General features: G+C 33.1%; 2 protein-coding genes across 2 annotated transcripts in view; both read right to left on the bottom strand.

Moving 5' to 3' along the window:
• Positions 1-2,924: 2,924 nt before the first annotated feature.
• On the bottom strand, positions 2,925-9,662 carry LOC143223042 (uncharacterized). The gene is made up of 3 exons (XM_076450456.1): positions 9,641-9,662; positions 3,710-7,059; positions 2,925-3,108 (listed from the first exon to the last, which is right to left on the bottom strand). The coding sequence occupies exons 1-2, from the start codon at positions 9,660-9,662 to the stop codon at positions 6,215-6,217; spliced, it is 867 nt and encodes a 288-aa protein (XP_076306571.1). The 3' UTR covers positions 2,925-3,108; positions 3,710-6,214.
• LOC143222981 (uncharacterized) overlaps positions 9,617-21,211 on the bottom strand; it is a 92,643-nt gene continuing 81,048 nt past the window's right edge. Inside the window, exons 14-16 of the mRNA XM_076450335.1 lie at positions 16,009-16,110; positions 12,901-13,087; positions 9,617-11,113 (exon numbers count right to left, since the gene is read on the bottom strand). Coding sequence (XP_076306450.1) covers positions 9,756-11,113; positions 12,901-13,087; positions 16,009-16,110 — 1,647 coding nt within the window. The 3' untranslated portion in view covers positions 9,617-9,755. The remainder of the gene's footprint in view (positions 11,114-12,900; positions 13,088-16,008; positions 16,111-21,211) is intronic.

The raw sequence follows: 21,211 nt of genomic DNA, 5'->3' as shown, positions 1-21,211 counted from the left end.
AGAAGTGAGTAGTTTTTCGAGATTTGCGACTGTAATGTAAATCACTTTGACATATCAGCCTCCAAATACAGTCTCCCATCATGTTTTTATAATAAGCTCCCAGATTGCAAAAGCAAAGTTTGAAGAGAAAAATAAGTCTTTTTCTATTTAATTTAGGCCCAAGCAATTTGGAAACAACACTTTCTGTCCAGGAACAAGAAAAAGTAAAAATTTTGTTACATAGTGTTATCTGTATATGTTGAAATACTGATCTACAGAAACGGGTTACATCTAATGCTCACAACAGTACATGTTGAAATACATAAGCACTTTGTTTGTCATCATGTTTTTGAGACTGACTCAATCAGTTCTTAGTGAAGAAGAGAATGATAAGTATGATTAGAGTTTTGATTTAAGAAAATGTTAAACTCGACTCACACTACAGCTGGAATCACAAATCAGGAGCACAAATCTGCCTTCTTCTTAAAGAGTGGAGGAAATTCACGTAAACAGTACAGAGGAACAGCTTCTGTCCACCACTCCAGTGACTAGAAACTGGGAATGGTATGGATTTCCTGGCTCAAATAAGAGGAGGTTACTGCACGTTTGGGAGTCCCAAGAAACAGTGCAAAATCTTGATCCCTGAGTTTTTATAAGCCAACCAACCCCAATTTATTCAATCCAATGACTGGCAGGATTTCCTTATGCATTAATCATGATTTGCAATGAGTAGTGTTCCAGCATAGAACAGTAATACCACTCAGCCAACCTCCAAGTGGTCTTATGGAACACCCCATTTCTACAGAGCCTACAGCAACCTAGATAAAGTATATTGTGTTAATGGTTACTACTGCAAAACTGATTTGATAAAAACACACCTGGTTGTGCAACACCCACCATATAGTGTGACCCTGTGAAAAAGACCCTGGATATAAAGAAGAGATACCATGACTAATGAAAATACATGCACCTCTTTGCAGATGTGGTTCAGATAGATACATGGGTAGTCAAACCCCCCCTCAAATAATGAGATAAAAGTATTGGAGGAGGTCCACATACCAGCCCATGATTTGTCCTCAAGTAGACAATTCAGTTGAACTGTTAAGGACATAGAAATGCAATAAATATGAAGAGACATGACTTGCGGAAGACTCCTCACCTTCAGAGAGAACCCAGAATAAATTCTCTATCGACCTCAATATAGTAACCAGTAATAAGTCCTGAGAAACTGAAGGATCATAATGAATAAAAAGTCATCATCTAGCACCTCTAAAGGCATTAGTGTGGGCAACATAACAGTTTAAGACCCTCACTTGACATCACAAACGACTGAGATTCGATCATTCCTAGAAGTGAGAAACATATGAATCCCCCTTCCTCGGTTGCCAGTGATTTAGAAATGAAGAATCTGTCAAAGTACAGGAGGGTCTATATAGAATTATACAGTTTGTTTAGTTTAACAAATAAACTACATTATACCATTCCAGAACCAGACACTGGGTTCATAATTATTAGGATTTAGTCAGCAAAAAATGTACTTCCGGCAATTTAGTGCCGTCTCCGCCATTATCTGCTTGGTCATCATGGTGAACAGGAAACAACTGTCCAGTGATTTAAAAACCAAATTATTGTAAAATACAAGTCTCGTGTGTCTCTTTCCAGTATTGCTACACAACATAATGTGCCAAAATCTACTGTTCAAAGCATAATTGCCAAGTTTAAGCTTACAGGATCAACTGCTAATCTCCCTCGTTCCTGACGCCCCACCAAAATTCCAGAGAGAACCAAGAAAAAGGTTCTCAGAGACGTTAGTAGGAACCCTCGTTTAACACGTAATGACATACAGAAACTGGAGTTGAAGTAAGCACCTCTACAGTTACGAACAAGTAACGCTCTTCTGGGTTCAAAGCATGCCGTCCTCGTAAAACTCCATATTTAAAGCCTGTTCATTTAGAAGCACGATTGAGGTATGCAAGAAAGCATGTAGATAAACTCTTTACCTATTAGAAGAGTATTCTTTGGTCAGACGAGACTAAAATCTAGCTTTTTGGCCACAATGATGTTTGCAATATTTTCCGTAGGAAGGGGAAACGAAATCTTCCAAAGAACACTGTCCCTACAGTTAAAGACGGAGGTGGCTCCATCATGCTATGGGGTTCCTTCAGCTCTTCTGGTGTAGGCAGCCTTCACCGCATCAATGGAATCAGGAAAAAAGAAGCATACGTTGCACTTATATCAAGAATGATGCTCAGAACCTGCGGCTTGGGCGTCATTGGATCTTCCAGCACGATAATGACCATAAGCACACATTGAAATATGTGCAATCCTGGTTGCAGGGGAACCAAATAAGCATTCTTGAGTGGCCATCGCAGTCACACAATCTCAACCCAATTGAAAACATCTGGCATGAGTTGAAGACCAGGGTTCATCAGCACCATCTGAAAAACTTGCAAGAGTTGGAGGCCTTCTGTAAAGAAGAATGGAAGAAAATACCAGTCGAGTACTGTCAAATGATCATGGAGGGCTATGAGGAAAGACTGCACCAAGTAATTCACCTGAAAGGCAACACAACTGACCATTAAAGTAGATGCATGAACATTTTCTGCCCCTCCTATATTTGGTTATTTGTTTATAAACAGTTTATTTGTCGTTCAATTTACATACAAGTTTATGTATATGTGTGTTGGAATAATATTTATAATATACTATACTTTCATTATCCTAATCGTGATACATTTTAAGTTATGAGGAAAAAACTACTCACGACACAGGGGTACAAACACTTTCTGTCATAACTGTATTAGAAACAGCTGTGGTACAAGTGGCATTATGTATGCATTAGAAACAGTCGTAATACAAGCAGAGGTATTTACATATTAAAAGCAGCTGTAGTACAAGCAGAATTTCTAGTATTAGAAACACAGTTTTTAGATGTTTCTACTTACCAGATGTACTTTCCAATCTAGAATCAACACACTGCACAGCTTCTTGTAATTCAGTTTCTATCTTCACATTGATAACACCACATTTTGAACTATCCAAATCATCATCAGTACTTTTACTGAACTTTGACATAACCTCACTTTGTGTTAGGTCAGACTGTTCTGTTTTCACTGTGACAAATATGTTCTAAATCCAAACAACATATTCAACATGTTAATAACAACTAGTGGCATAATTAAAGTAAACAAGTACATACTGTCTCTAACTGATTAAGTTAAAATATGATGACATAATATTTTAATGTTATTTATATACAAAACACAGACATATAACTATTTAAACACTTCCAAAATTTTAATAACATTTTTATAGCCCAAAATAAAACTGAGAAATTTCATTACTGTTATATGTAGTTACACTTTGGGACATTCAATATTATTACTACAATAGAGACGCTGTAAGATCTGTGTATAAGTAATTTAAATGTTACAATAAACAAAGAGTCATGTCTACAGATTACTGTCATTAATAACTTCAAGTTGGTTGGTTGGTTGGCACAAAGCAACTAGGCTACCTGTGCCAAACAACCAATAAAAAAATTAAAAGTAAAATTATTAAAATTTGTAAAAAGGAATCAAGGTAAAACAAAACAAAATCTAATTTTTCAATTAAAAGCTTAAATATTGTTAAATCCAATTTTTAAATGTAGTTTGCAGCAGTGAGAGAGAAACTGTACTAATACAAGTTGTAAAATACTTTCTGTAGCATAATTGTAATTATTATTCACCAGGATGACTAACGGGTAGTTCAAACAGCAGCGTTTAGACACCTGAAGTTGGCCTTTCCAGTCCTGGTTTCGAGTTATTTGATGTTATGGCCATTTTCTAATTTCAAATCAAACTAGATGTACTTTGATCCTTAAAAGGGAATCACATTAAAAAAGGTCTAGTATATAAGTTAAAAAACATAATTGCATTAAAAAGATTAATGGCCTTTAAAAAACTCAAAACATTTCTTACAACTAACATAAGACTAATAATGCCTCTAATTATTGGGACAGCTTCTATTCCTTTCCTTGAAGATAGGAGTGACATTAGCTAATTTGTAGTCTGTTGGTACTTGTCCACTATTTGAGGACTTACAAACATTGTGGCAAATGGTTCATATATATAATTCTTGACCTCCTTTAAAACCCTCAGTGAAATATTTGGTTTAAGACTCTTATCATTCTTTAAACTTCCTAGTTTTGTTTTAACAAGCTCAGAATTTATGCAGTTGTCTTTTTCAACTTTGTTTTCGTTTATCAGTTGTTGAAGATGAGGAATACTGCTTAGGTGAAAACTGAAGAAAAAATCAGAATAATATGATAATATCATAATACAAGCTAATATCCAACTTAACAAAAGTTATTAACCTTTTACATCTCTTGTCATACAAGTCAATTTGAATTTATTTAACCCTAATAGGCTCAGTTGCCAGGTCTCGTCATAGCTAACATCACTCTCATTGTATTTCATCCCAAAAATAAAACTAGTGGATGAAATTATCTAAAATTTTATAACATTCCTAAAGGTTTGTAGTGTTCAGACAAATAAAATACTTGTTACTATTTCTAATAAAAAAAAAGTTATTTTTAATGTAGTTATTTGCACTTGGACTATGAATATGAATACAAGGAATATAAAAATACTCTTTTTTTCCCTTACATAATGTCTATGACATTATAAATGACTATTAGAAGTTTTTTTTACATTTTTATTTTATTTTCCATATCACTAGCTCCACCTATTACTATTAACATACACTACATTGAAATGTATAAAATAATATATACACATACACACACCTTTTAGCTGTCAATTGAAGTATTTTGAAAATTAATTCTTTAATATGTACAATTTCATGTCCTCATCTTTTCATTTATAATTCGTTTTTAATTTTCCTCACAAATTATTGTCTTTTATCATTTGTGCCGGATATGTCAACTTCAGAGCTTTACTGTTATAATATGGTGGTTGCCAGAACAAATACATTTTACTCTGATACATTTTACATATGAATGACACCATCTTATTTACACATTTTTACAATCCAGGTGAAAAAAAGTTAAACTTATAAAACCCAGTAAACCTTTTAAATATCATTATTAAAACACAAATAACACAAAAATAATAAAAATATAAAAGTCAGACCTAAACACAAGAGTCTCTCTAACTACAGAATATTTAAGTTAGAAGGTGGATGTGGCACCAGGTAAGGGTTGAAAAGTTTATATCTGTTTCTCAGACAAAGTTAACATGCATAGTTTAAATATACAGGTACACTGCCAGCTGATGCTGAGATTTTCAACAGCCCATGGGTATTTTTTAAAGGTTTCCTTTGAAACAAAGGAATTATAACTTAGATAATATAAAAATTCAAGTTGTAACATACATTATACTGTTAATTTATTTAACCTGGCTATTACAGTCAAGTGTGTAATTAGTCAACAGATGTTAAGAAATCAGAAAGAAAAGACATCAGAGTTAAGCCTCCAACTACCAAGGGCTAACCAGACATTAGGAAACAGAAATTAGTTGGACTTATAGAACCAGACATTAAAAAATAGGAATTAAGTAGAGTTACAGAAACAGAGTGCAGGAATGAGGAATTAGCTAGACTTACAAAACCAGACATCAAGAAACAGAAATTAGCTAGACTTACAGAACCAGACATTAAAAAATAGGAATTAGGTAGACTTACAGAATCAGACATCAAGAAATAGGATTCAGCTACACTTACAGAATCAGACATCAAGAAATAGGATTTAGCTACACTTACAGAATCAGACATCAAGAAATAGGATTTAGCTACACTTACAGAATCAGACATCAAGAAATAGGAATTAGCTAGACTTACAGAATCAGACATCAAGAAATAGGAATTAGATAAACTTACAGAACCAGACATAAAGAAATAGGAATTAGCTAGACTTACAGAATCAGACATCAAGAAATAGGAATTAGCTAGACTTACAGAATCAGACATCAAGAAATAGGAATTAGCTAGACTTACAGAATCAGACATCAAGAAATAGGAATTAGCTAGACTTACAGAATCAGACATCGGGAATAAGGTATTAGCTAGACTTACAGAATCAGACATCAAGAAATAGGAATTAGCTAGACTTACAGAATCAGACATCGGGAATAAGGTATTAGCTAGACTTACAGAATCAGACATCAAGAAATAGAAATTAGCTAGACTTACAGAATCAGACATCGGGAATAAGGTATTAGCTAGACTTACAGAATCAGACATCAAAAAAATAGGAATTAGCTAAACTTGCAGAACCAGACATCAAGAAATAGGAATTAGCTAGACTTACAGAACCAGACATCAGAAAACAGAAATTAGATAGACTTGCAGAACCAGATATCAGGAAACAGGAATTAGCTAGACTTGCAGAACCAGGCATCAAGGAATAGGAATTAGCTAGACTTGCAGAACCAGACATCAAGAAATAGGAATTAGCTAGACTTGCAGAACCAGACATCAAGAAATAGGAATTAGCTAGACTTGCAGAACCAGATATCAGGAAACAGGAATTAGCTGGACTTGCAGAACCAGATATCAGGAAACAGGAATTAGCTGGACTTGCAGAACCAGATATCAGGAAACAGGAATTAGCTGGACTTGCAGAACCAGATATCAGGAAACAGGAATTAGCTGGACTTGCAGAACCAGATATCAGGAAACAGGAATTAGCTGGACTTGCAGAACCAGATATCAGGAAACAGGAATTAGCTGGACTTGCAGAACCAGATATCAGGAAACAGGAATTAGCTGGACTTGCAGAACCAGATATCAGGAAACAGGAATTAGCTGGACTTGCAGAACCAGATATCAGGAAACAGGAATTAGCTGGACTTGCAGAACCAGATATTAGGAAACAGGAATTAGCTGGACTTGCAGAACCAGATATCAGGAAACAGGAATTAGCTGGACTTGCAGAACCAGATATCAGGAAACAGGAATTAGCTGGACTTGCAGAACCAGATATCAGGAAACAGGAATTAGCTGGACTTGCAGAACCAGATATCAGGAAACAGGTATTAACTGGACTTTTAGAGCAAAGTTCAGCTAAACTTCCTCCATCTATCCAAAATAAGAAAAGAAGTTCACTATTTATTAATCTAGTTCATGGCTTTATTAATGAGAAATCTTGCAGTATATTGAGTAGTAGATCTACAGTTACAACAGTTCAACCTAATTTGTTAATAAAGGTGAGAAACACAAAGAAAGATGGAGCAACTGAAAGAGCAAGTTGACATAAGAGGAAGACTGTAATTTACCCCACTGTATGTAATTTTTCTACATCTTACAACGTGTGGATAATTAACATCAAAGTATAGTGATCTGGAATAAATATCCTTTGCAAACACGGATGCAAGATTAGGATAGCTTTAGATAGTTTCACAGTCTGTGACCACAAAATTCATGAGCACTGAACTGTAATTACTGAAACAGAAACTAGACTTTTCAAAACAACAAGGAAACAGTCATTATAACACTGAAAAGTGAGATACTTAAAGTAGGATTTGTTAAAAATAAGTTTTCATTTATTCAATAAACAATAATAGAATCAAATAATCCAAAAAGGGCAGCCAATGACAACTGGTCACTTGTTTTATAAGGTTGTTAAAAAATTTTAATTTAAAAAGAGGGAATAGGAATTGTCCAAAAGAGATAAGAGATAAGATAGCTTTAACTTAAAATACAAAAAAGTAATAAAACAAGCTTAAGGTTTGAGACATAGTGTCAACATTATTTACCCATGATAAAAATACCTATTTTGACTCTATTTCTAAAAACTGTAATATTTAAAAGTGATATTCTGCACACTCTACAAGGTTGAAGATGTTTTAATTAATAATTATAAATTGATGATATTAATATACCTTTTATTCCCTTCTATTTTTGATGGAGTTTAGGTTATTTCACTTCAATGACCTTCTTCCACTGTGATAACCCTAAAGTCTGGTGGGTCATCATCCTTTATCTGAAATTAAACAATATTTCTCTCTCACTTGTGCCAAGAATTGCACAATTCTTGCCATTCCTTAAAGTCAGTACAATATTATAATCACACAGTACTGGCTACAACTTGACATCAACAATCACTTACTGGTTCATTTTAAACTATGACTTAAAGATGTGGAGACGTTTGTATAGCTAAAATCAATCATGTTAAAAACAAACAAACTGTGATCCTGTCAGATCTATCATGTCCAAAAGTACAGTAATCCTATCTATAAATGAATAGTAAACAACATTGACTCTGGTACAACTCTCATATAAACATAAAGTTACATCCAGCTATACACAATGCATAATGATGTGTTTAGTAATACTGTCCAGATTTTCTTCCAACACTCACAGCCATTTTTGCTGTAGGCTGGTGGAACAATATTAAACAATGGGTGATCCCTAATATAAACCACTACCATAGTTCTATATTATACCAAGATGCATCATGGGTGGGGTCATAGTGCACATGCCAAAATCTCTAACAGTATTACTTAACATTTTATTATGTATTACTGTAAAAGCTTGTCAAGTAATGGGAAATCTATTCTGTATAAATAAACAAATAAATTATAAAACTTCCTTCCCAAGGTACATTCTACATATTCATCTTGAATCCACTATTTATAACTGACAAGGTACTACATATTGGTACCAGTCGATAAAAAATTAAAACAAATGATGACTACACACCTGTTATTATGAAGAAAAGTTGTCCTCTATCCTGCAGGTAACTGATATCTTCAATCTGTTTTAACAAAGATCAATTTGCAATAATTCACAACCACAGATTTGCCCAAATGTTTGACATATTTTTGTACAGGCATTCAAAGTGTATGAATGCACTTCCATATTTTAAATCAAAGGAGTTTCCTTCACTTTCTTATTTGGAATCTGGCGAGCTTGACGTCAAATCAAAGGAGTTTCCTTCACTTTCTTATTTGGAATCTGGCGAGCTTGACGTCAGATGGCTGAACATATCCTTCACAAATTTTTCATAGCAAGAGCTACTCACATCTGTGTTAGCAATAAAATTCAACTGAAACAGGAAGAGGCAATTGAAGGAGAAAATGTTATGGAAAAAAAACTGGAATTTAACTCACATGACTCACAAAGCTCTACTAATATTGTATACAACTCACTGATTCACCAAACAACACTTTGTTTTTATATACATGAACTGATTTTGTGTTAGAGTATTCAGATATTAATTTTAAATTGTTCATTTATTAGTAGTTAGTGGTATAGGAGAGTAAATACCAATACAATATCCAAAATGTAAGACATACAGAATTATTTTAGTATTTACATGATGTTCAACATCTTGTTAGAGCACGTAATCAATTGTGAGGTACCAATGAATATTCACAACCAACAATGATTTCAGACAGTAATGTCTGCATTAATTTTAAGCTATATCTTCATACTTTGGATGGTTGTTTATCACAAAATCCTTTTCATTTGTCCTCTTAACATTTTGACAGATACCAACAAGTATTTTGTCTATTGTCATTTCACTTGGGTTTTTGTTCCAGCATCTATTCCACAATCTACACAACTGTTATCTGCAGTATGTATTCTTTGATGTATTTTTAAATATCAATTTCTTACAAGTGAGTTATGCAGCCTGTACAACTGTACATTTTCTTACCAGTATGTATTCCCTGATACATGTTTAAATCACTTTATTTAATGTAATATTCTACATAATCCATAAACAAACACTTTTAGTTACTTCAAAAATATTTTTCACAAATCATAAAACTTTAAGGTTTCTTCCCAGCATGCACTCTTCGATGTTGTTTTAAGTTAGAGGTGCTTCCAAACTGTTTTCCACACACTTCACAACTGTACGGTTTCTCCCCAGTATGAATTCTTTTATGATTTTTTAAGTTAGAATTACATCCAAACTGCTTTCCACAAACATCACAATGATAAGGTTTTTCCCGAGTATGTATTCTTTGATGTAGTTTTAATTCAGAGTTTCTAATAAAGTCTTTTCCACAAATTACACAACAGTAAGGTTTCTCCCCAGTATGTGTTCTTTGATGATATTTTAAAGAACGGTTTGTTGAAAAATGATTTCCACACACTTCACAACTATATGGTTTCTCACCTGTATGTATTCTTTTATGATTCTTTAAATTAGAATTACATCCAAACTGTTTGCCACAAACATCACAATGGTAAGGTTTTTCACCAGTGTGTATTCTTTGATGTAGTTTTAATTCAGCATTTTTTTTAAAGTATTTTCCACAAACAGCACAACAGTGAGGTTTCTCTCCAGTGTGTATTCTCTGGTGCATTTTTAATTCAGCATTTGTTCCAAAGTCTTTTCCACAAATTGCACAACAATAAGGTTTCTCTCCAGTGTGTCGTCTTTGATGTATTTTTAGTTCATCATTTGTCAAAAAGTCTTTTCCACAAATTAAACAACTGTAAGGTTTCTCTCCAGTATGTCTCCTTTCATGCTTTTTTAATTCATAATTTGTTGGAAAGTCTTTCCCACAAATTGTACAACTGTAAGGTTTCTCCCCAGTGTGTATTCTTTCATGTTTTCTTAAGCTGCTATTTGTTCCAAAGCACTTTCCACAAACTGTACAACTGTAAGGTTTCTCCCCAGTATGTATTCTCTGGTGTGTTTTTAAGCTACCACCTGTTTCAAAGTGTTTCCCACAAACTGTACAACTGTAAGGTTTCTCTCCAGTATGTATTCTTTGATGTATTTTTAAACCATAGTTTCTTCTGAAATGTTTTCCACAAACTGTACATTTATAAGGTTTCTCCCCAGTATGTATTCTCTGATGTATTTTTAAACTATAGTTTCTTCTAAAGTGTTTTCCACACACTGTACAAAGATACAGGTTCTCTTCAGTATGTATAATCATGTCTTGTTTTTGATAATCCACTATAACAGATTCTTTTCCACAGATTATATGACTGTATGGTTCTTCTGTCCCCTGGTGTATATCAAATTGTTTAAGATCATTTCTATTTACATTGTTTTCACATATATCATTTGGTTTTGAAGATTTGATGACTTTTATCAATGGATCCTCTTGTACTAAAACTTGACATCCATGAGACTGACTTCCACAACAGATTGTCACATCAGTCTTTATATCTAAGATCAAAATAAATAATACAACAGTCATAGTTAATAACAGATGTATATCACTTTATTTGATGAAGTTTTAATACAATCAACATAGTCAGTGAAATATAAAAAATAATTATAACAATGTTCACACTTTTTATTACTACTTTATTCAGTTGATGATCATTTTGACTGATGTTTGTATTTCATGTTGTGCATGTGGTGAAGCATTGAATAAAATTATCATAAATTATTTTGTTATAAAAATCAAAACATTTTTGCTTGACATTTCTGATAAATATTTTTAGTTGTTAATAGGGTCGTTAAACAACCTTGCACTACTTTTAGTTGTTAATAGGGTCATTAAAAAACCTGGCACTATTTTTAGGTGGATGAACACCTAATTGCATATAAAGTCTTCTTTAGGGTCTGGAAATTGGTAATTATAGTGGACGTTATACTAGTTTGTTTAGATAACTTGATTTGTATTCTATACTATTATAATTTATTTACTAATTATTACTTCACTACTGTAATGAGGGCTTAAATGAGATAAATTTATGTTGCTTTTCCCCAGTGACAGAACCTTATTTTTGTTTTTCAATTCTCTTTCAGTATGTTGAAGACCAGTCACTTTCACACAACTGTACAGTAATTGTAGAAGGTGATACCAATGTGGAACACTGTAGGTTTCAGTGTCTTGCTCTCCTAACTTGTATTTTTACTTTATGATTTTTTCTTCAACATACAAGATTAACAAATGGAAGTTACAGTTGGTAAACCGTGTATCCCCACTGCAATCTGAGTACTATTTTTACAGTCACTTTCAAAACCTAGGGTACATTTTTACATCCTCATTATAACTTGTACCCTGGGTATATTTTCAATGCATGAAGTGTCTTAAACTTTGTTTTTGTTTGGACTTGTTTTGTTCATTAATATGTTGTTTATCACAGGCTTCAGTCTGCTAATTTTAACTCAGTTTTTTTATCTTGATGTTGATTGTTGCATACCTGTTCAAGTATTAATTTTCTAACATACATAAACTAGCTAGATAAACATCTATAAATACCAAAATATTCACAGAACTGTTTACCATCATCTTGTATATATTCTGTTATCAAGTTTAGGGTTAATTCCTTTCACTATACCATTTTGTTCTTCAGCAAGTGTTCAAAATAACAAATTAATGGAAACCAATCACTGTTGAACATGTTAAAAATAAAACATGAAGAGAAACGTTTAAGAAGTTTCTTCCAATTTAATTTTACAGAAACAGTGACTGGTCTCTCTTTCCATTCACAGGTAAACTTAACTGTTTCATAGTCATTTTAATTTACAGAAAGAGTGACTGGTCTCTCCTTCCATTCACAGGTAAACTTAACTGTTTCATAGTCATTTTAATTTTCAGAAACAGTGACTGGTCTCTCCTTCCATTCACAGGTAAACTTAACTGTTTCATAGTCATTTTAATTTTCAGAAACAGTGACTGGTCTCTCTTTCCATTCACAGGTAAACTTAATTGTTTCATAGTCATTTTAATTTACAGAAACAGTGACTGGTCTCTCTTTCCATTCACAGGTAAACTTAACTCTTTTAGTTGTTATATAATCATTTCAACAATTCAAACTAATTCAAATTATAATCACCAAGTAAAGGCATTGAAACAGAAACAAACAACAAATATATTATCTATAGATCTCAAATTAATATTTTCTCATGTAGGTTAACAACTTCTAACAAATCACCACAATTCAAACACTTCTATTAAGACAGTGTCAATCAATATACAGTTTTTAGATGTTTCTACTTACCAGATGTACTTTCCAATCTAGAATCAACACACTGAACATCTTCTTGTAATTCAGTTTCTATCTTCACATTGATAACACCACATTTTAAACTATCCAAATCATCATCAGTACTTTTACTGAACTTTAACATAACCTCACTTTGTGTTAGGTCATCAGACTGTTCTGTTTTCACTGTGACAAATATGTTCTAAATCCAAACAACACATTCAACATGTTAATAACAACTGGTGGCATAATTAAAGTAAACAAGTACATGCTGTCTCCAGTTAATTAATTTTAAACATGAAGATATAAATATATTAGTTCAATGTTACAAAATTGAGGCAAAGACATTTTTAAGTCTCATAAATATTACATTTATTACACTAAGACTTCACCACACAGAGTGAACTAGCTTGTGAACAGATATACATACATTTATACCACAAAATCAGAAGTAACTCTGGCAAGTACTACAAGACAAGACTGGGAGAAGTGAGGGAAATGTAACTCAATCTAGAACTTTGTTTGGATCTGTTTTTATTTTTACATTTATTTCTAAAATGTTGGAGTTTAACTTTTTACCTTTTTTTTTACAGACATTTAAAATTTTGTAGTTTTTTTTCTCTGGATGAAATATGATGCTTAATTTCAATACAAAAGTTTAACCCAATTTTTCTCAATTTCCATCTTCTTTCAGTCTTGTTTCTACAGAATCTCCTGTCTGACCTACATATACACTAGTTTGTGAGACACTGGATGTCTTGACAGTTTCATTATCAAACAGTTCTGTTAAAAATGCAGAAGAATGTATTTTAATTGAGAATGTTCAATTTTCTGTGTGCTCTATAGAAACTGTGATATATTTCTTTCATGAATGTTATCATTTTCCTATACTTAAAATTTCTTTTATCCTTTATATGTTGCCCTGTATATGCAAAAATAATTCTCACACTTTATACTCAACTCGTTCAAATGCTACGAATCATTATGCAACAGTCCCCCACTAATAAGAGTGCAACACACTTTCCTGACAAATGTGAGTCCCTCTAATCAATTCTACTGAACTATCACTTCAGATATCAGCAGAAGATAGGAGCACTGGTTTTCAGAGGGGAGGAAAAGCGGGAAGTGTGAGGGGAGGTAAATATCTATCAAAAATACATTTTCAGCATAGGAAGATTATAATTTCCAATATACTATATTACAAACATTCAAATAGCTAGCATCTGATTGGTGCTAGGGAAAACAAAGAAGTATTTCTCAAAAGTACCTAAAGAACATCCTCAAAGAGTAGATCCTTGCAGCAGAGGATGATATATGGTAGTTCACACAACATCTGTATCAGATATACTCTTCACCTAGTGTGAAATGAGGTATTGCTGATCTGGGTGAACACATCTTTACAGGATAGAACAATGATGTGACAGGGATTCGAACCACAACATAATAAATCTCAATCCTACAGAGTACAAGAATGTGGTTGAAAGTAAAAGGATATGTCTCCTGGTATAATATGGCTAGGATGCAATGGATCATACACAGCAATTCAACTACATCCAAAACACAGGCTGCCAAGAACTGACATCCACATGGGGGTAGAATGAGAATCATAATATTAGCAAATTAACAATGTTATTTTGTAAAATTAAGTAAGTGTGTAACAGTAATTTTATAAGTAAGAGACATGATATATAGAAGAAAAACAACGTAATCAAACTGATGATTGATTTACTGGTAAGATGAATTACAGGTAAAATAACAAAGACCTATGGAAAGCCTAAGCAAATGGAATACTATAAGACAAAGGATATAATTAAGCCTAATTTCAAGCCTGAACCTAACTGCAACTTTTGATCGATCTAACAAATCATATGTTATGGAACCCAAATAACTACAGATAATAATATTAATAATAAAAGTGTTAAAAATACATAAAAGTATAATGCATTATCTTTCCCAGGTCAGCAGGCACTATTTCAAAACTTGTTGGCCACCAAACAGGAGTCAAGGCCTGGTGAAGGTCAGCTCATTGGACAATCAATATCGCAGTGAAGTAAAGCAGATAATTTCCAAATAAAGTACCATCATCACCATGTAAATGTGCTGATATAACTTCCAAAGTGGTAACTTTGAACAAAATGAATAATCAAACATAGCTGTGTTTGCAGAAAGAAAAAAATGAATTCCACTTCAAAATAACTCAACAAATATCATTATTCTATAATAAAGATTTAACTTGTTGAGAGAATATAATAGAAAGATACATAAAAATAAAACTATAAGAGATCACAAACTAAACATTACAACACAAGCACTGTCAAAAGAGAAGTGACAGTTCAGTAAAATCAAACAAAGAGAGTCACGTGTCAGGAAAGTGTGATGCACTCATATATTGGTGGATGGTTGTCACATGATTATTTGCTTGTGAAATGCATTTGAATCAATTGGCTGTTAGGTAAGTAGGAGCTCAAGGCTTGTGGCATGCAAACAAATGTTTTTGTATACAGAGTGCAGCATTGAAAGATAATAGCTATTTATGTAACTAGAGGTAAGGTTCAACATTGGAATTCAAAGACTTGCTGAATTGTGAAATTGGAGACTGACCAAAGACTTATCAAATGATCATCATTTTTCTACCAATGTTGTGTATTATTTTCATCACTAATCATATTTCCTTTAAACCACCCATGAAAATTATGTAAGAAAATCATAAAAGTAACAGTCAATATTTAATCTGTTATTCTATTAACTTATTTGGTCCTTAAACTCATACAAGTTCTGATCTAAACAATTGGTTGTTGTCTATAAACTATGGGATATTACAGGGTTTAGTTTTTCTTCATCCAATAAAACAGTAACAATTTGTGAGCATTATTTGACAAGTAAACTAGTGAAAATACAACAAACATAAAACAATCCTGACATTACATAGTGTACTTAATTTTTCATTTTTTCCATATTTATAACACATTCAGAGAACAGTTTACTAAATTTGTAATGAATTTCTTAAGACTATAACAACAAACATCTGAACAATGATACAGGTCTAGTCAAATTGAAATACATCATTACAGCTAAACAATCACTTCAATAATAAAAATATAAAGTCTTTAGTCTACAAACTACCTCAGTTTTTTCTGTTACTCCATACTTGTCTTCTTGTTCTTCTTTTACCAGATCAGACTTCAAAATGGTAGAAAGATCTTTCTTGTAAGGAACCAGCTTCTTCTGTTGGTATAAATAATGTACATTTGTCTATAACAAGTCTGAATATGAATCATATTCAAACATCATACAGTGTATAACTTTCTCAGTAGTTTATAGACACACTAACATCCACTGGTAAAGCATCAATTATCACCAAAGTGTAGAGAAAACAACAAACACAAGGACACAAATATCAAGTAAATATTCATATACAATGTAAGTTTCAATAAACTGGGTAAGACATACACATTTACAGCAGAACTAAGTTTCTGCTGGGATAGAAAGAGAAAAATTGTGTTATTATATAACAGATACAAATGATATTTTGAAATACAAATCTAAATAAAACAAGTTATTTGTTCTAAGATACTGCAATCCTTTCCTTCTTTAATCATTCTCTCCTAACAGCCCAAAAAATTTTAGTTTGAATGACTATGATGTAGTGACATCACCTTATCAAAAGTTCTTCCACCTTCCATACAACTTAGAACTAAATCAGTAGGGATAAATACTAATCGTGCTTTCCTGTCACAAGATAGAGTTCTTTGTTTGTAGTCATGACAACTATACATATATACCTCTTGATTGTACATCACTGAAGTATCTGTTTGAAAACTATGTTGATTATAGTAATAGAAATCAGATTAATGTATGCAACGTAATAACAACATATAAACAGATCACTAGATTATTAACACATGGACAGGAAGCAACATGTCAAGAACACAACAACCTTCAGTGTTGCAATTAATACACATATACACTAGGGTGCGTCAAAAAACAAAAAGTTGTGACACTCAGTCGCTCGCTTATAATTTGATTCCATTCAATGAAAAAAATATGCTAGCATAAAAATCAATCAAATACATTAATATTTAGGGGTTGTGCAAGGCGCACAAAATAACAACGTGCTTCCGGAACCAAACGAAAAGTTGGTATTAGTGAAAGGCTAGCTTCGGCTTTAGACAGAACCCAGATCAGTGACCAAAAAGCCGTGCAAATTTTGCTTCCTTTTGCAGCTCATATTGGACATAATATTGAGGATCTTGCCATTAGCCCAAGTCCCATAAGGAGGAAATGAATTACTAACCGTACTCTTCTAGCAGCTGAATTGAAGGAAAGTTTTTCTCCAAACGTTCCTTCGACATTACATTGGGATGGTAAGCTGATGCCAGATTTGGTTGGCAGAGAGAAGATCGAACGTTTGGCAATTTTAGTTTCAGGTGTAGAGAAGATTCTTTCAGTGCCAAAGATTGATAGTGGGGATGCAAATTCAGTAGCTTCTGAGATCGGATCAGTTTTAGTAGAATGGAATGTAAAAGACAGAATTAAATCGCTTTGCTTTGACACCACGGCAACCAATACAGGATCCAAATCTGGCGTCTGTCTGAGGATTGAAATGTTACTTGAACGTGAGCTCTTGCACCTTGCCTGTAGACATCACATTTTGGAGATTCTTCTGAGCGCTGTATTCTCTACTCTCGTGATAGAGCCATCAAAAAGTCCAGATATTATTTTGTTTTTAAACTTTAGAGATTGTTGGCCTAAAATTAATAAAACTAAGTACATAACAGCAGTAGAAGCAATGCCACTCCGAATACAGCCTTGGAAGGATGATATTATTCAATCTTGTCAGAATCTCCTTCAATCTCATCAACCACAGGACGATTATAAAGAGCTCTTGGAATTAGCTGTCATTTTTCTTGGATCTCTTCCACACGGACGTTCTTCAATTTCTTTCCGTACTTCTGGTGCTGTTCATCGTGCACGATGGATGGCTCGAGCAATATATTCTCTAAAAATTTGGATGTTCCAAGAGGAGTTTGTTAGACTGCAACCACGGCCTGCTTCATCTCGTGTTTCATTTGACGCACATTTCTGCAGCAAACTTGGCGATTTGTGTGTCTTTATAACTAAACATTACTTGATCTCATGGTTTACAGCTAAGGATGCTTCCGTGGCAGCTCGAAGGGACCTTACACTACTCAAGGAACTTGCATTGCATGAAAATCATATGATTAAGGAAGTTGGTACAAAGGCAATGAATCGGCATTTATGGTATTTATCTGAGGTTGCAGTTGGGCTTGCGCTCTTTGATGACGGTGTAACGAATAGCGACAAACTCAAGATGGTCTCAAATATGAATACCGTGAAAGGATCTCCTGGGCCAACTCCACGTTTAACAGTTGATGCTGCAAGCAATGCTGTTTCCAGAAAACTTCCAGATTTTTTTACCTCGGCAACGAAGAAAATTTTCTACCATCTGGATATTAGTAGCGCATTTTTATCATTACCACCGAAAGAGTGGAGCGCCTCCGAAGAGTACAAACAAGGAAAGGACAGAGTGAAGAAACTTTTTGTGACAAATGACGCAGCTGAAAGAGGAGTAGCTTTAATTCAACAGTTTACGGCAAAGGGCCGCACCAAAACGAAGATCAATTTCAGTATATGATTCAGGTGGCAGAAGAACATCGGCTAACATAATGCGAAGGGGGCAGGCAAGATAAAACTTCAATGAAATAAATTTTTCTTTCAAGTTTTTATGTTTTTGCTAATTGTATAATCAATAAATATTAAATAATTTCTTTAAATAATTTAATTACCATTAACAATGTAATGTAAGGTAAATTTAAGGAAAATAGTGAACTTTATGAGGGATGCGACCCTAAATACTTCGCGATTGAAATGAAACTTTGTCTATGTTCTTTTCTCATGCAGTGGCACAACTGAGCAAAAAAATTGGGACATTTTAATTTTTATCCTTTATTCGCTGACGCACCCTGATATACACAGATATCTGTTTGAGAAAACATATGCTCGTTGTTCTATTTAACAAATACATGAATAAAATCATGATTGAGATAAAAAAAGGCAAAAACTTTGGTATTCTTTTTGACTCAACTCTTTAGAAATATTTATTGACTTCTTGGAACTTGTGAAGAAGGATGTTGTTGAATATGAGAAATAATCTTTGAGGAACTTCATAATTATTGTTTGATTTTTGGGCTCAAATGTATGTTAGGACATGTCAGTGATGTTCAAACAAGGCTTTGAGAGAGGAACTCCAAAGTAAGGTTTATAAATTTCAACACTCACTCTCACAACTTGGCTGGAATAGGTGCTCAATCTGTTGATTATGTTTTGGTGGAGAGGTAGAACAAGTATATGTCTTATCCACATCAACCACTGTACAGAAGAAAAAAAATTGTGCTAAAAGAAGATGAAACCTATTGGAGTGTTACTGAAGGTGTGGTGTGCATAACTGTGAATTCATGTCATGATCTTATTGAGGTTTTAAATCTCTGAATGAAGATGAACAAGAGACAACTGATACATGAACAACAGCTGGGACACTCCTTAACAGTCCTCTCACTATGTCCTTCATATACTTGAGGAACAGGACTACAGAAAGTCAGTGTTGTTCATAAATTTCTACAGTATCAGAATATGAAACTTCAAGAAGCAACAGTTGATATCTGTGCCCTGATTGAGCATTTTAAACAAACCATTCCCCATTACATCAAAGTTCAACTAGAAAGGCCTAAGACCTTGAAGAAAAACTGATGAGGTACTTATTTTTGGAATAATATAATAACAACATATAAATAGATCACTAGTTCATTACACCAGGACACCAAACCACATCACAGTTCAATTGATAAAGGTCTAGAGCTTGAAGAAACATATCTTCACTGATAGACAAAGTAAATGTAGATGCAGAATGCCTGATGAGAAAGCAACTGATGAGGAACTTATTCTTGTGCATGAGACAAGCAGGATAATAAACCATACTTTAGATAAACTACTTCAAGAAATCCAGTGCATTAGCAAATGATTTCAAGAACTGAATGCTCCAGTTTAGTTGTCTCGTAGATACAAGCCTGCTCTATAGACATAATGCTACTCACTTGTGCTGTCTTTGATTGTACGTACAACGGTGATATCAAGGAAAACTCACCACCATGATGTATGTTTATTATGCCAGTAACATGAGATACATGAGGGTAACACATGCTGAGAATCAAACTAGACAATAAAGTTGTTAAAATGTTCATTATACCAGTAACATGTGATACATGAAGGTAACACATGCTGAAAATCAAACTAGACAATAAAGTTGTTAAAATGTTCATTACATCAGGACATTAGATATACAAAGATAGACAATAATGGTTAATATATTTATTATACCAGTAACCTGAAATACACAAGGGTAAATCATGTCAGTAATCAAACTTAGGCAATAACGGTTAGGATGTCCCTCAAGTGGAACCCAAATTTGGGTGCAGTGTGAACTCCCATTGATATTCACATAATTATGCTAGAAAGCCATAATTTGGCCATTTATGATGATTACGTATGAAGGAAGTATTTCATAAAATAATTATTATTGATTGTACTTGTTCTGTCTATACTGTATAAAATATTATTGATTTTATTGACTGTGCTTGTACATGTCATGATCTTATTGATAGAAAGATACTGTATTTGATACTGTATTTTATACAGTATAGACAATACTGTATAAAATATTACTGATTTTATTGATTGTACTTGTACTGTCTATATTGTATAAAATATTATTGATTTTATTGACTGTGCTTGTACTGTCTATACTGTATAAAATATTATTGATTTTATTGATTGTACTTGTACTGTCTATACTGTATAAAATATTATTGATTTTATTGATTGTACTTGTACTGTCTATACTGTATAAAATATTATTGATTTTATTCACTGTACTTGTACTGTCTATACTGTATAAAATATTATTGATTTTATTCACTGTACTTGTACTGTCTATACTGTATAAAATATTGTTGATTTTATTCACTGTACTTGTACTGTCTATACTGTATAAAATATTATTGATTTTATTCACTGTGCTTGTCTATAACAAAATATTATTACTGATTTTTTGTTGTAAGCAAGCTAAGTACTGTTTTAACTTTATTTTTAGATAAATATATCACCTAAAAAATATAAAGATAGACCATACAAATGTAGATACTCACAGAGAAAAATTTTCTTACTAGACCAGCCTATAGTCCAATTACCAGAAAACAGATTGTGCACTCTTGGTTTTATAATTAGAAGGTATTTGTGGGTTAGTTGTCAT

The sequence above is a fragment of the Tachypleus tridentatus genome, chromosome 1, assembly GCF_004210375.1.
Source record: "Tachypleus tridentatus isolate NWPU-2018 chromosome 1, ASM421037v1, whole genome shotgun sequence".
Lineage (NCBI taxonomy): Eukaryota > Metazoa > Arthropoda > Merostomata > Xiphosura > Limulidae > Tachypleus > Tachypleus tridentatus.
The sequence above is the reverse complement of the archived record's forward strand: the minus strand, read 5'-3'. Positions and strand labels throughout refer to the sequence as shown.